The sequence below is a fragment of the Miniopterus schreibersii genome (assembly GCF_964146895.1).
Source record: "Miniopterus schreibersii genome assembly, chromosome: 4".
Classification (NCBI taxonomy): Eukaryota; Metazoa; Chordata; class Mammalia; order Chiroptera; family Miniopteridae; genus Miniopterus; species Miniopterus schreibersii.
In genome coordinates, this window is record NC_138105.1 from 45451599 (window position 1) to 45468489 (window position 16891).

General features: G+C 41.7%; 1 protein-coding gene across 1 annotated transcript in view; it reads right to left on the reverse strand.

The window, feature by feature from the left end:
* SH3D19 (SH3 domain containing 19) overlaps positions 1–16580 on the reverse strand; it is a 142592-nt gene extending 126012 nt beyond the window's left edge. The window contains exon 1 of the mRNA XM_081135601.1: positions 16132–16580. Coding sequence (XP_080991727.1) covers positions 16132–16228 — 97 coding nt within the window. The 5' untranslated portion in view covers positions 16229–16580. The remainder of the gene's footprint in view (positions 1–16131) is intronic.
* Positions 16581–16891: the final 311 nt, after the last annotated feature.

Consider the following 16891-nt stretch of genomic DNA (forward strand, 5'->3'; position numbering starts at 1 on the left):
AAATATTCACAGCACAACTTCTTGAGACGTTAACACCACAAGGTTTAGCAGTAAACTGACTCGCATTCTCTCCTTTGTCTGTGGCCTGAGAGACAGTTTTGTTCAATAACCAAGACATTTTATCCATGAACAACTTGTTCAAACTGAATTGTTTGAGATTGGAGATGTTTGAGAACAGCGGTATGACTGTACTTAATTCCTTGGAATATCTGATTTAATATGCTCCATTTTTCATTTTCACATCTTGAGAAATTCTAATTAGGTGAGATTTGCTAAGGTCACATTTAACATACAAAGCTATCTATACTAAGGCTACTGAAAAACCAGTCAGCAATTTTCCCCCTCAAAAGTGGGGGAAGTTATTTCTAGATCTTCTATTCATATAAAAAATAAACTATTTCAAGTAATCACACATTTTTCCCTTTATTTCACTAAATTGTAAAGGCATCCCCAAAATGACAGGGCATTATTGAAAAAGGATTCAGAATAAAATGTAGAAGTTATATTTTTATATTATTTCAACAGTGGGTATTTTATCTTTTCATGTGTTTGACTTCATTCTGAAGTGATATTATTCTCCCCACCAAATCTGAATAGTTATAGTTTATTTGCATAGTAGAAATCAGCTGCCTGAGAATTTTGTTAAATGTGTTCCTTCTTCAGGAAGGGGAGGAAGAAAAGGAGTCATTTAATATAACCAGAGATTAGATTAATTTTATTCCCCACTTTTAATAACTAAGAGAAAATGTTCACTTTCGTAAGAATAAAGACGACTGAAATCTTTAATGGGAAATTCCTTTTCTTTTTAATATATCTTTATTGATTTCAGAGAGAGGAAGGAAAAGGGAGAGAGAGAGAGAAACATCAATGATGAGAGTGTCACTGATTGGCTGCCTCCTGCATGCTCCCTACTGGGGATAGAGTCCACAACCAGGGCACATGCACTGACTGGGAATCGAACAGCAATCTCCTGGATCCTAGGTCGATGCTCAACCACTGAGCCACGCCCGGCCAGGCTTTAATGGGAAATTCTAATTGCCTTTCAGGATAATTATTCTCAACCAACCCAAATTCTCTCCATAGCATCTTCTACCATGTAAATCTTCACTTCTCATCCCCATATGGTTGGAATAAAGTGATTGGGAGCTAATTCTGTGGCACTTGGTGCCACTCTATGACACCTAGACCACACTGCCTTGTACCATAATTAGCTATGAACACCCAAGAGTGAAAGAATAGGATAGGATGAGGGCCTTAGGATCCAAAATGCTAAAGACACTCTGATTTTAGTGGAAATTAATGAGAAGAGGACAGATTCTAGATACACTTGGTAGAGTCTAGATACAGTAGTAGAACTGAAATAACAGTTTGATTGGATTTGGGCTGACTTAATGGATTGGATGTGGATGGTGGGAGTGAGGGTGGTAATTGAGATAGGAAGATAGTAAAGATAAGGATTTAAAAAGAGAAATCAGGTTACTGTCTGAGAATGGTCACACTATTAAATGAAATGAGGAAGACTGGAAGAGAACAGATTTGTTGGGCTTTCAAACCCAGTGGTAGGCTGAATACTGGCTCCCAAGGATTCCATGTCCTAATCCCTAGAACCTGTGAATATGTTACCTTACCTGGTAAAACAGTTTTTGCACATATGATTAAGTTAGTATCTTGAGTTGGGGAGATTATCCTGGATAATCTGGGTGCATTTAGTATAATCCGGAATATTCCTGTAAGAGGAATGCAAGAGACTCAGATGCTTATGAGACTATGCAGAAGACATAAGGATAGAAGCAGATGCAAGAGAGGAGGGAAGACACTATGCTGCTGGCTTTGAGGATGGAACAAGGGCCCATAAGTCAATAAGTGCTGCAGACCTCTGGAAGTTAAAAAAGGCAAAGATGTGATTCTCCCGTAGAACCTAGGGAGGGAATGCAGCCCTACCAACATCTTGATTTTAGCTCATTGAAATTGATTTCAGACTTTTGACGTCCAGATGTATAGGAAAATAAATTCATGTTGTTCAAAACCACTAAATAGGTAGTAATTCATTACAGCAGCAATAGGGAACTAATATATACATGTTAAATTTGAGACACCTATTAGATATCCAAGTAGAGATGCTGAGTAGGCAGTCTGGAGCTCAGAAGGGGCTGGACTAGGGAAATAAAATCAGAAGAATCTGTTTGAATTATGAATCCTTATCCCCACACATTCAAAACCAACAACCCAAAAAAGTGCTCATGCACATACACACTTTTTTTTTAATAATTTCAAGATGTTCAAGAATCCCTATATTCATAGAACCTACAAAATATTATAAATAATCATAAGGCAACCTGTTCTAATCCTGATAAGATTGCTCCCTCCCTAAGGAGGAAACCAAGCCATTCTCTTAAAAAGTCTTTAAACTTTTTTCCAATTCTGCTTATTAAAAAAAATTAAAATGTTACAGAAATACCTAACACAGAAAGTTCAAATCCCCATGTAACTATCTGTTCATCACTCTTACCCTAGACAGTCCTCATGTTTAAGAATATGTCAGTATGCCTCTGACTTCTTTTTAAATATTTATACAGATGTATAGTTTTTTAACTTGCCTTTTTAAATGGAGCTTGCCTTTGCCCAGCTGGCATGGCTCAGCTGTTGAACATCGATCTACGATCCAGGAGGATCGATTCCTGGTCAGGGCACATGCCCGGGTTTCAGGCTCAATCCCCAGTAGGGGGGATGTACAGAAGGCAGCTGATCAATGACTCATCATTGATGTTTCTCTCTCTCTCTCTCCCCCTTCCTCTCTATAAAATCAATAAAGACATATTTAAATAAATAAATAAATGGAGCTAGCTTTTTAAAATTAGTTTATAATAACAGAAAGCTGTGGTTACAACTACAAAACTTCAGAGTTGAGACCTTTGATTCATTTTATTAAAAATTCCATGTAACTAGGCTACACAAAAAGAAAGGATAGCAGTAGGCTGATCAAAGAAAGTCTGTGTCAATAAATTTTACATAATGAAAACATTTTGGCCTTAAAAATTAAAATTACTAGAGCATTTTCAAAGGTAAGAACTTGAATTTTAGAATAAACCTCCTATCCCTCTGAGTTCAATAAAGCTATTTTTATTTCTGACACACAGAGCTAAGCAGACCAGTGCAGTGCAAAGCAGACCATTCAAGAGCAGAGCAGGGCTGTCTAGGCCGAGAGGGGCCGGGCACCAAGGTTGCCTCATTGCTTTGCTGTTTCCACAGCTGTGCTGTATCACAATTGAACTGTTTTGCACTGAATAAAGTTTCCTCTTCACCAAACCCCAAACTGGGGATTCCTGCTGGCATCGAATTGGTGTCATCACCAGTTGACAATTGGTATTGTTCCTTCAGCCAAGATCCCAAAATGAAGACGAGGTTGAGCTATCGCTCACCAGCTGAATATACGATCTTGAGCTCTAGAGGTTGTTACCAAAGCATTAACAACAAAATATGAGGGATATTGGTGTCTAACAAATAACAATGTTTACTTGTATTTCCCCTCTTCCAGTCAAATTTTCTGGTGATCTGCTAAGAAGCAATCTGACGGGAAAATAAAAAGTATACCAAAACTAAAAGAAAGAATTTTGAACCTGAAAGGAAACTTGATATTCTGGAGTCAGTAAACTTTTTCTGTAAAGGGCTACACAGATATAGCACAAAAGCAGCCATAGACAATATATAAATGAATGAGCATGCCTGTGTTCTAATAAAACTTTATTTATAAAAACAGGCAGTGAGCCAGATTTGGCCCACAGGTCTGTAGTTTCTAAACCCCTGGTTTAAATCCTCATATTGTCAATTTCATCCGAGACCCAGAGAGATTATATCAAGGTCATACAGCTGGCTATTGGCAGGTTGAGCATTAGAATGCATGTTTCCTGAGTGTAGTCCTCTAGAATAGATTCTGGTGGGTCATAAGATAGAGATGAAATACATGAGAAAAAACAAGGCAGAGAATCAGAGAATGCTAAGGTGGGTTTTGACTGTAGCTTTCAACAGTTTGGTTATAAATGAGGATTTGCTTTTCAAGAGATTATGGCTTTCATAAAAACAAGTGAGTATCATAAAACCAAACAGGTAAATGACAATTTAGCCATTGTTTGAAAAATGATCTTCAGAGAAAACTATTCTATACCCCCTTCCTATCATTTCCTCGAACATATTATCAATCATTTGTTTTATCAATAGGACAGCATTTACTATGATCACTGCAATAACTTATCTTAAGGCAAAACAGGTTTTTAAAAAACATATGAGCAACAAATACACCAGAACAGCAGCAGGCAATTATTTCTCATGGTATTTTAAATTTATTTTTCTCTCTTTTAATTTCCAAAGTAATACTCATTGGAGGAAACTCAAACAACATAGAAGTATATAAAGTGACACACTCCATGCTCTCCTCAATTCCATTCCCCAGAGTGTTAACATGACTGATCTACATCAGAACAGTTAATAAAGCTACTTTCTCTGAGCCACTCTTAACAACAAAGAGGAATATAGAGTTCCCCTCGCCAGATATCCCTTCGAAATCATGTTTTAAAAAGCAACAGAGAGGTTAGGGATTGTCTGTGGCCTGCAAATGAGAAAAGCAAGCTGCCCATGCATTATAACTAGATGAGTAAGGATCCTGAAATACCTTGATAATACTACTATAGAATGTACAAACACTTCAAAAATGAATATCCATTTCTTCTCTTTTGGTATTTTACTAGGAAAACTTGGGCCAATTTGCTCAGTTTTGAAATCCATACTTGAGTGACATTAGTGAAAATAGCAAAGTAAGGAATTCCAGAAGTCTGTCCTCCATAAAAGCAATAAAAAAAACTGGCAGAATCAACTTTTTTTTGGAACTCTGGAAACTAACCAAAAGCTTGCAGAAACTACTTGATGCACTTAATAACAGTGAAATGCTTAAAAAACACTAGCTGGATCTTGGTTAGCATAGTGAGCTCTGTGGCATTTCCCCATTCTCCAGCTCAGTGGTGGTCTTGAAAATAAGTCTGCCTTCCTGGTACCAGTAACAGTACCAAAGGGCACAGAATGACCTCATTCACAAAGAATTGTAATAATTTGTTTTTACCTGTCTGGTGGTGCCCTGGAAGACTGGCACAAAAGGTGACTTTATCTTGCCTAATTCAGAATTTTGCAAGTGCTAAAAAGTGGCTAGATGGAAGGAGTTTGTTGAAAACATTTACAAGCAAAGAATTTATTAGTTGGTGCTGCATGAGGCAATGAATAACAGTTGGGGCAAACAAGACACCAAAGAGGTTGGGAGGAAAGGCTAGAGGATGAGAGTCTTTGGAGAGAAAGGGCTTTGAAAAGCTCCCACATATTCCTGGGAATCAAAAAGATCATGTGCATTCCCAGGACCGGTGCATGTTTATTTTTAATTTTTATTTTCTTTATTTATTTTTAAATATATCTTTATTGATTTCAGAGAGAGGAAAGGAGAGGGAGAGAGAGAGATAGAAACATCAATGATGAGAGTCACTGATTGGCTGCCTCCTGCACGCCCCCTGCTGGGGATGAGACCGAAACCCAGGCATGTGCCCTGACCCGGAATCGAACCCGGATCGCCTGGATTCTAGATGGAGGCTCAACCGATGAGCCACGCCCGGCCGGGCCCAGAGCATGTTTAAAAAAGATCTGAGAAGGCTCTAAGCTCCCATCTCTGGCTGACCTTCAGGTTTTGCACAAGCAGAAAGTGAAGGCTAAGGGAAGATGCAAGGCAATACACAGAGCCCATCTGCAAAGACTAAGAGATTTTATTGTTGTTGTTGTTGTTCTAGGCACTTAAGGAAAACTCTCCCCAACACCTAGCTGATCACTAATCTAATGAAAGAGAGACATCACAAAGAATACATACTTTACAAAATTATGAAATTAGTTCAGAAAAGTCACTAAACATACAACCATAGTAAGCAGCAGTAACAAACCCTAGGGAGAAAGAAGAATCTGATTTCTGAAATTGCTACACTATCATACTGAAAATGTCCGGTTTGCAACAAAAAACTATACGGCACACCAAATAACAAACAAGAAAATATGGCCCCACATAGAAAAAAAAAAAGTAATATACATTGCACTTACTAGACAAAGACTTTATATCCGCTATTTAAAATATGTTCAAAGAGACTGTTAAAAGATGAAAAAAGTAAGCTATAGCCCAAAGGAAATATTTTCAAATGTCATATCCAACAAAGAATTTGAATGCTGACTACATAAACAATTCTTTAAAACTACACAATATGAAAACATGCAAAAATTTGAACATTCTTTGCCAACGATTAACCACATGAAAAGATGATCCACGTCATTATCAAGAAAATGCACAATGAAATATCACTACACATTTATCAGAATGACTAAAACAAAAACAATTAAGAAAAACTGGTAATACCAAGTGCTGGTGACGATGTGGGTCAATTGGAACTCTCATACATTGCTGGTTTTATATAAAGTTTTAGAAAATGCAAAACTATAGAGACAGAGGACAGATCAGTGATTGCCAGGGGTTAAGAGTTTAAGGAGGTTTTGAACTACCAGGAAATCTCCTGTTCTTTATCCTGACTATAGGGGTGATCACATGAATCCATTCAGGTAATAAAATTCACAGAACTATAGTTAATACTGTACTGAATATTTGAAAGTTACTAAGAGGGTAAATCTTAAAAGTTCTCATCACAAGAAAAAATATTCTGTAACTATGTACAGTGACGCCTGTTAACTAGACTTATTGTGGTGATCATTTCATAATATATAAATATCGAATCATGATGTTTTACACGTGAAATTAATGTTACATGTCAATTACACATCATTTAGAAAAACCTCATAGAATTATGTACCAAAAATAATTCAATTTTACTTTATGTAAATTTCAAAATTAAAGGAGAAAAAAAAGACTGCAGGGGTCTAAATCCCAGCACCACTTAACTTCTCTTTGTCCCATTTTCCTCACCCTAAAAACACAAACTGCCCTTCTTTGTTAGAATTACTTAAGTTCCTGGCATATATTAAGCACTCAATAAGTGGTTGATAAACAGAAGCAGTTGATAGATAAAGCTGGTTGGAGCGTCCTGTGCACCAACAAGGTTGTGGATTCGACTCCCAGTCAGGGCACGAACCTCGGTCACAGGTTCCACCCCAGTCAGGGGCTCGCTGGAGGCAGCCGACGGATGTTTCTGTTTCTTTTTCTTTCTCTCTCTCTCCTCCTCTCTAAGAAACAACAACAACAAAGAAACTATGAAAAAAAAAGGGCAAAGAATGAAAGAATTTTGAAACTTAACCCCTCGTTCTTCACCATCTTCATTAAACATTCACTGGAAGCCTGTGAGGTGATCATTCCAAATTACATTTTACTAGGTTTACAAAAATCCTTGCGCTCAAGGGGGTACTGAGAGGCTTCAGCGCTGCGCAAGTACTTATCATTATGCATAACACTACCAACCAATGTGCTCTAATTAAGGCTTAATACTAGATGTTCAGCACCATGGCCCCTCTCCCGGAGAGACCGTCAAATGACAACCTTCTTTTCCCAAGTCAGGGAACCTTAGCCACGCTGGACTTGAGTCTCGCTTTGCTGTCCTACAACCCACGTCACTAGCCGGTCAATCCTTCCCTCAGAAATATCTTTTAATCCTTCCTCCACACCATTCCCACACGTAGGTGGGGTTTGGGGTTCTAGGAAGCAGCAGCTGCTGCAGTGAATGGCGACTCCTATCTTCCCGGTGTCTCTCTTCTTACCTAACATCAGCCTCCTTTTCTCAGCCGAAATCACCGAGGCCGCGTTGGAACTTAATCCGATTCAACTGGGACCCAAGATGGCGGCGCCCTGGGCCTGGAGGAACCGCTCACACTGAAAACCGCCGCACAGCTACCGGAGGCTTGTGCGCAGGCGCTGCGCAGGCGCCGCGCAGGCTGCAGGGACCACGTGCAGGGCCGAAGCCTAGCGCTCAGGAGTTGGAGGCCCTGTGGCGCTGCTTCACCACCGGGCCAAGGGGACCTGAAGGGAGGCATTAGGAAGGGCTCCGAGCGCTGGACTTCACATCCATTTGCTGCCCCTCCTCCCAGAGCTTGGCGCCAGCTGTTCTGATGGCAGCAAGTGGCAAACGTCTAAAGCTCTTACGACTAAAAAGGAAACACGAATATGTGAAGTTCTTGCATGTCAAAGCATATGGTTTCTTCTCAACAAGGTAAGCTATGGGCACAATAGGAACTTGCTTTCCATCTTCGTGTGCCAGAGGACTTGGGTTAGAATAAAATGTAATCAAACTAAAAAAAAAAAAAAAAAGTCACATTAAATCTTTTTAAAAAAAATCTATTCTAGTTAATACATATGTATTGGACATAAGTGCCAGGCACTGTTCTCTGTTATAGGGCTGTAACAGCGATTTTCAACCAGTGTGCTGCAAGAATTTTTAAAATATGCAATACCTGACTGTTTACTCAGGGGCAGTGACCTCTTTTCCCTTAGATTGTCAAATAAAAAAATGACAACAACCAACACAGGAGCTGCCCAGTGTGAATGAATCAAAACTGTACCTATTTTTTTTCTTTGTCAGGTCAGCAAAAAATATATTTTTTGGTGTGCTGCATAATTTTAGGAATTAGTTTATGTGTGCCATGAGATGAAAAAGTCAGAAATCGCTGGGCTAGAACAATGAACAAAATAAGTATCTCCCCTCCCAGAACTCATCACTGAAAGTCAGAGTGTTGGGTCATGCGTGGAGCCTGCCAATTTTACCCTCTCTCCATTCTAGGAAACCTCAAACAGCCCCCAGGCCCAAGGTCCCATTTGACAGAAGCAGCTGCTGGCAATTCTCAACTCTGGAATGCAAGTAGCCAGGTGGGTACCCAGGAGAAGGAACCAGGCAGAGGCGGGTCTGCAAAGGTTACTATGTCTAGTTTGTCATAGGTCTCTGAGGTAAACTGGCATGAGAACCCTGTCTAGAAGGGGCACTCTGCGGAATGGTGGCTTAGAGCCTCGTTCTTGGGGAGGCTGACTGTAAGAAAAACAAAGGAGAGCCAATTACTCAGTAACTTCAGAAGCCATGGAAGCAGACGAAGGTAAACTGAGTCAAAGGAATGTTCTCTGGAGTAGCTATTTGTTGTCACTTTCCTAGGGCTCCTCTTATTTCCAAATGACTTCTGAAGCTACTTCCTGTGTTTTCAAGTTTACTCATGCATCCTTATAATAAGCCTGCATCAGTTGAGGTTAGCAGAATAGGCCTCTATTTCTAGCAATCAGATAATACAACTATCACATACATTCCTTTCCAGTTACTTCAGTGATAGCTCCTTAAACCATTCTTTATGTGGAGCCTTATCTTCCACATAAGATAATAGAGGGATTGAATATAATTCATGTATAAATTGCACGGTGGATTTGTTTATTGTTTGACTAAAAGTCATCACAACTTATGATGGAAGAACATAACCATTCAAATTATAAGAAATCACACGGAAAGCACTTAACATCACATTTTTTAATAGGAGCCTAAGCCAAGTCTCGCCTCACACAGAACTTCAAAAATCCTGCTCCCCAGCAACTACTCCAGAAGTAACCCTCAGCTCACACACATCTAACTTGTAATCTCCAGATAGTTCTAGTAGCCTGTATGTGGAGGGGGCGTCCTTGTGAGGAAATAAACAAGGGGTGTGGGAAATAAACAAGACAAGAAGGGATCATTTATGTGGGTGGCCCCATACTGGGGGTGGGGGCAGCTGCCCTCTTTGTGTGTGAACACCTCTGTATTAGTTTCAAACTGCTATTGGAAATGGTGATATTTATTGCCAGAAAAACGAATTATCAATATGCTGTGCAAACATTTTCTTCTGTGCTCCTTGTTCTTGGCCACCTCTCAGAGAAAAAGTATTTAGTTATCCTCCAGTAAAGCAATTCCTTGATTAATGTATCTTCAAGAAACAGTGCTCCAGTACAATGAAAGCAGCCATATTGAAAACAAATGAACTCTGAATCCTAAGCAGCAGCCCTGGCATGCATTATAGGGCTCATCAGCAACTGCAATTGTTAATCTGCTCATATGCATCAGAGCAGGGACAAAAATCACCTCCCTTCACAGGTTCTGGTTATTTATTCCCTGAAAAGTAACCAAACCTGGCACTAGGCAAAAATGACAAAAACAGAAACTGTTTTCAGATTCTATAGGGTTCCTTTTCAGTACATCACATATGAGAACTTGAAGTTTACAAGCATGTTCCCCATAATAAAGTTGTAGAGTAGTTAGAGAATAATTCCCATTCAAAAGATGCAAATAAAAGGAGGGGGCTCTAAGTGATTTGTCCAAGGTCATATTATAATAAAATACAAAGTAACAACAAGAATCTAGGTATCCTAAGGGAACTTCATGTTAACAAAATGAATTCTAGCCTGGTGGTAAGGAGAGAGAAACAAAATCAAGTCAGAATTTGTATCAGTTAGGAAGTGTATTTACGGAGCTAGTTATAAAAACCTAAGGTAATAGTGGCTTAAACAAGACAATATTTTTTTTTGTTTTGTTTTGTTTTGTTTTTCTCAAATAAAGGAGGAGGCATGCAATCAAAAGCTCAGATGATGACTCTATTGTCACTGGGAACTAAAATTCCATCTACTTTTCTGCTCCACCATCTCAGTGCATGGATTCCGTCCTCAAGATAACCTCATGAACCAGAACAGCCACTATGAGCTACACAACTTTGTTCATGGTAGAAGGGGGAAGGAAGATGATAAAGGCAAACGGATAATCTGTGCAGTCCAGTTCTCTTTAACGAACTTTCCTAGAAACCTCACACAATAACTTGTATCTCCTTAGCAGGCTGATAGAAGTAGTTTTATAGGTAGGCAAACTGCTACAGTTAGCAATACAGGGTCCACTTACTCAGGAAGACAAAGGGAATGAATATTGGGTAGGCACTAGAAGTCTCTGCCACAGAATCCTATTGTGTCTTTTTTGTACCTGCCGATACTCTTGTGGGAATGAGTTTTAGTTATAGGTCACCTCAATTGGACAAATGTGAAAAAGGAGCCACTTCGAAATGCAGTCAGAGCTGCCATCCCAGAGGAACTGCCTTGCACGTCTTACTCCTCAAACCTTTGGAATGTTTAAACTGGGCAAAAGAACCTCTAGACTGGGCCAAAGCAATATTGTGTCCCAAAGAAGTACTTGCAAAGCTAACAGGAAAGCAGACATTCTGACTACCAGAAACTCCTTCCTTCTACTCATGTAATTATTCCCCTTCCCTTCCTCATAAAATCCCTTGCCTTCACTTCATAATCAGAACAGTGTTTGGGTTTCTGCCTGAATCAGTGCTTCATGAATAGCTATTTTGGGGAAGCTCAAATAAACACTACTGCCTCTCAACTTTGGCTTTTTATCTTTAGGTCAACAACATAAATAAGTACTAATAACTTTATAAGTATTTACTATGTGCCTAGTTGTGTTCTAAGGGTAGTACATATACTAACTCATTTAATCTACAAACCCTACATAACAGGTTTTATTAATATCCTCATTTTACAAATAAAGAATGGGAGCACAGAGAGGTTAGGTAACTTGCCCAAGGTCACACAGTTATTAAGAGGTGAGCCAAGAAATGAACCAAGACAGTCTGGTTCTTTCATGCTAAACTCCAGTTAATAGTCACTGTGGACTACTTTATATATTTATTTATCTTCTTTAAAGTATATTAGTCGTACCTTCCCTAATTCTGTAACATGTTCTTTATAAGCAGGGGGCCTATTTTATATATATCTCTTTGTAGTCCCTGTATTTTCTACACCATTTTGCATACATTATATTGATGGGGATAAAAGAACTCTGAGTGCAGGATTTTACTTTTTTTTAATCCTCACCAGAGGGTACTTTTTCCATTGCTTTTCAGAGAGAGTGGAAGGGAGAGAGAGAGAGAGACGAGACATCGATGTGAGACATCGATTGGTTGCCTCCCGCACTTGCCCTGACTGGGGCCAGGGAGCCAGCCTACAACTGAGGTACGTGCCCTTGATCAGAATCAAACCCTGGACCCTTCAGTTCGAGGGCCAATGCTCTAACCAGTGAGCCAAACCGGCAAGGGTGAGTGCAGGATTTTTAATGTATAAAACAATGTGTAAATATAGCTGTACTTTCCATGGGACTTATAATAACTTTCTCAAGATAAATTAGACAACTTTGGAATTCTAATAGCAAAAATGGTAAGATGATGGCCCAGTTTTCAAAACTAACTTATTAGAGCCACAAACTCTGGGCCATATGTTATATGAATCAACTCAAAGAACCTATAGTTTATGACATGAAACGCACAATAGAGGTAACTGAGGTGCAGTTATAGCTAACTGTGGTATTTTAGATTAAGTCTTTGGCATTTCTGAGTCTCAGCATGGGAATAATGAAATGTACCCTCTTTCCTCTCAGGGTCTTTATGAATCAAGTTAAATGAGGCTGTGAAAGTCCTTCCCAAGCAGGAGGAAAAAAAACAGATGTAAAGTATTTCTAAATATATAACAAGGGACATGCATGTATAAATGTGAGTCATTAATAGCAATTGACTGTTATTAACAGCCAGAGGGATAGTTTGAAAAAAACATGAACTTTCAGGTTAGAAAGACCTGGATTCAAGTTCCCATTCTGCCATTTACTAGCTGAGGGACCTTGGGGATGTTGCTTACATATTTCTGAGCCTCAATTTTTTAAATTATAAAATGGAGAAAATACCTGCTTGACAGCGTATAACATGTAAGAAGCACCTGGTTCAGAGCAAACACAACAAACTTTATTCTGTGCTCTTATACGGACAATATTAGTTATTTTACAAAAAACACATCAGAGAAGTTACATCAGTCCTTCCAGAGTTTACCACTAGGACATCAACATATAGAAAGAATACATTTATTTAGTATTTATTAAACCCTATTAAATGCCTACAGCTCTTCCAGGTGATTAGGAGAGGACCTAGAATTTTATATCTCCTGCCCTGTATATCAGTCAGAGGTTTTCAGATCCCATTGACAGTCTGATGAAAGCTACACCACCTCTCTCCAAAGAAAGTTACAAAACTTTCAGGAGACAATACAGGACATACAGGAGAATATCTTCATGACCCAGGGGCAGGGAACGCATTATTAACCAAGGAGGACAGTAAGGGGAGGAGGGACATTATAAAGAAAAAGATTCATAAATATACCTACATTAAAATTAAGAATACCTACTTCAAAAGAGACTGTAAAGAAAATTTCAAAAATAAGCCAAAGAGCAGAAGATATTTGTAACACATACAACCAAAAAAAGTTGAGATTCCTGTATAAAGAACTTCACCAAATCAATAAAACATGATAGACAAAAAGTGTGATATATTTATACAATGAAAATAAACTATAGCTGCATGTAACAATATGGGTAAATCTTACAAACTTAATATTGAGTGAAAAAAGCAAGACACTAAAGAATACAGGATGATTCCACTCATGAACTTGCAAAATGGGTAAAATTAAATAATATTGTATAGGGATGCACATGTTATGCATATGCACACAGGTAAAATTGTACAGAAGAACAAGGAAATAATCACGAAAGAAAAAAAGTGTGAGTGAGAGGTGTCAGAGTCTGCTTCTAGGTTACTGACAATATTCTTTCTTGACTTGGGCACAGGTTACAAGAGTTTCTTGACTTGGGCACAGGTTACAGGCAAACCGTTTTACTGAGTTTCATTTACTTTATTGTGCTTCACAGCTGTTGTGTTGAAGGGAAGACCCTCCACCAGCAAAAAGATAATGACTCACTTTGTTGCAATGGTCTGGAACCAAACCTGCAATATCTCTGAGGTATGCCTATATTTTATAATTTGTCATTGTTACACGCTACTCGGAATGTACATTGCAAAAATAAACAAATACACTTCCACCACCACACCTAAAGCTAGCAGGGAGAGAAGGAATTCAGACTCCCTCAAGTCTCTAGACCCCAAATTTATGGTGTCAGGCTACCTGAGATCACAGATAAAGAAAACCTTTAGATTGTAAAGAGGTGGGGGGAAGAAGGGAGTGATGAGAACAGGAAAGGTGAAACACTGGAAAGAAACATTAAGCAGAAGAAAGATTAAGCCTCTGGGTCAGTTCATACTCTCACTCGGAGAGAGAACATGCAGCACAGACATAAGGAACAAATGCCCAAGCTTGGTAAGGAATGCGATGGTGTCTGAAAAACACAGTATCTAGTGAGGGGATGGAGGAGCACAGCTTGTAAAGAAATGTGAACTATTAAATGATGTATTCCAAAAGAAAGAAGACCAGTAATTTCGAGTTGAACCCTCTACCCATTTCTTAATATCTCTGCCCCTCACCCCTTAATGGAGACAGGGCATGTTAAATGGTTAGAAGCTGCAAACACCAATTTCTGAGTGAAAAAATACACCATGTCATGTCTCAGCAAAATACTATCACAGAACTTAGAAAAGCTTCTCTGTCAGCCTTGGGAAATTAAGGAACTGGTTAAAACAAGTTACAAAAATGCCACTTCCACTAGCCTTGGAATAAATACACATATTGCAACTAAATGATAAACCTATTCCTGGATCATATTTAGTCTGACCTCCAGTATAGACTGCTTTTCACAGTACAGTCCCTCCTTAGAGAGAGTGAAGCCTTGTGTTGTTGTTAATGCTCACCCCAGGATATTTCTTCCATTGTTTTTAGAGAGAATGGGAGGGAGGGAGGGAGGGAGGGAGGGAGGGAGGGAGGGTGGGAGGGAAGAGAAAAATACCCATGAGAGAGAGACACAAACGTACACATACCCCACTCGGAATCAACACTCAGAATCGAACCTAGGACCCTTGGGTGTGCATGCCGGTGCTCTAACCACTGAGATCACCATCCAGAGGCGAGAGTGTGATGCTTTTTGCTTAAGTAATAGGACTCCAGGGTAGCCTACACTACTTAAGTCAGTAAATCAATGGAAGTACATCTTTGTAAATTTTTTCATTGTATTCTTGCAAGAAATATTTACTCATTTCCCATTATTTCATGAGGTCTGGATTTATACTGAACAAAACTATCATTTTAAAAACGGATGGTGTCCAATGCATTATTTTCATAAAAAGTTCTAGTAATGGGCATACAGAATTATTTTTAAGGTTCCAAGATCCTACCAAGGGTGTCAAGTTGACCATTTCCTCATACTGCACTCAAATTCTTTCCTTTTATTCTATTCTCTACCTTCCATTTGTTCCCCAAAGACCCATTAACCTCTTACTTCTCCAACTTTCTCCATGACTTAATGGAACGCTCACTATATCTCACTTTCTAAAGAGGCTTTATTGAATGTTCTCATAGGCATCCTTCTCACTTCTTTACCTCCCTTTTGTAGTCAATTCCTTAGGGTTGTTCTCTCTTATTAGATAACTGGCTTATCCGGTTGAAAAGCCAGTTACGTCTGATTGAAAAGCTGCGGGGAAGAGAAAAAGGGTGCGGAGCTATACTCACTGTTACACTTGTGTGCAGAACTATTGATCCGTGCCGCCTTTGTGCGCCCCAAAACACAAGATCACAAAAGTAATTTTAGGCCCAGAAATGACTCTCGGTCCAAATGGATTGCCTTTTGGAACGCTATTCTAAACTGGGGGCTTCACAAAATAACTCTGAAGCAAGTCCTACATTAAAGCGGTGAGCTCCGGAAGCGGCCAGGGCAGGGGGAAGAGCCGCAGGTCCGAAGTTCAGGCGCAGAAGCCGCGCCGCACGACCAGCGCCGCTCGGCCCGCGCACCTGTCGGGAGGGGTCGGCCTCCGCCGCTCTCTGACTCATCCACCGATGAGTAACCACCTGGCCACAGGGTCCAAGGCAACAGCTCTTGGGGGAAGGTGCAGTTTGGGCTGCCCGGCCCTGGCAGGTAGAGACCCGAGCGGATTTCCTCGGGCTCCGCCCCAAAGTGAGGATGAGGAGGGAGAAGACACACACCCCCTCTCACCTCCGGGGGCGCAGCTCCCACTCCGGCGGGTGAGCCGCCGAGGGAGCCACTGCCTTCCCCGGCTGGACCTGCGCGGCCCCAGGGCGCCCAGCCCTCGGTCCCCACCCACCCCTCGCGCCGCCCCTGTGCTCCCCGCGCCCCTCACCTGCAGCCGGGTGGCCCGAGAGCGCTCGGCCCCGGGCGCAGCGCCCGCGCTCCCGCAGCTCTTCCTCCTCGTCTTCCCACCGCCGGCCCTCAGCCATGGGCGAGGCGCGGAGGCGCGACCCGTCCAGATGGGCGGCGGGGTGGCCGGGCGGCCGGCGGGGCGGCCGGGCGGCGTGTGGGGCGGCCGGGCAGCGGGACGGGCGGACGGACGGACGGCGGAGCACCCCGAGCACCCACTCCAGCACCCTCGGGGCCTGGAAGGCGGCCCCGGGAAGCAAGTGGCGGCTCTGGGGCGGGGGGCGCAGGCGGCTGCGAAATCGGCTACCTCGGCGGACGCCACCTGCAGCTGGCGGGGGAGCCGCGGGGCGCCGGCGATCGGGTTTCCCCGCCTCCTCCCTGCGGCGCGCCCGGCCTCCCGCGCCCAGCGTCCGGCTCGCCCGCGCCCTTCCCCCTTCCCCTGCCCCGCCCCGCGGACTCGGAGCCCGGGGCCGGGCGGGTTCGGGCTGGGCCTCGCCTCCTCGGGGAGGGGTTACCGGCCCCTGGGGCCGCCCCGCAGTCACACACGCTGGAAGCGCCGCTCGCTGGACCCAAACAAACGTGTACACAATTAATACACGGGCGGGGGCGGGCGCCCGGCCTCTTCCCGCCCCCTCACAGCGTCCCGGCGCCCACAGGAAGCCCATTCGCTTGACACCTAAACCCGCGGAGGAGGAGGAGGAGGAGGAGGAGGAGGAGGAGGAGCCTGCCTCGGAGAGATGGGA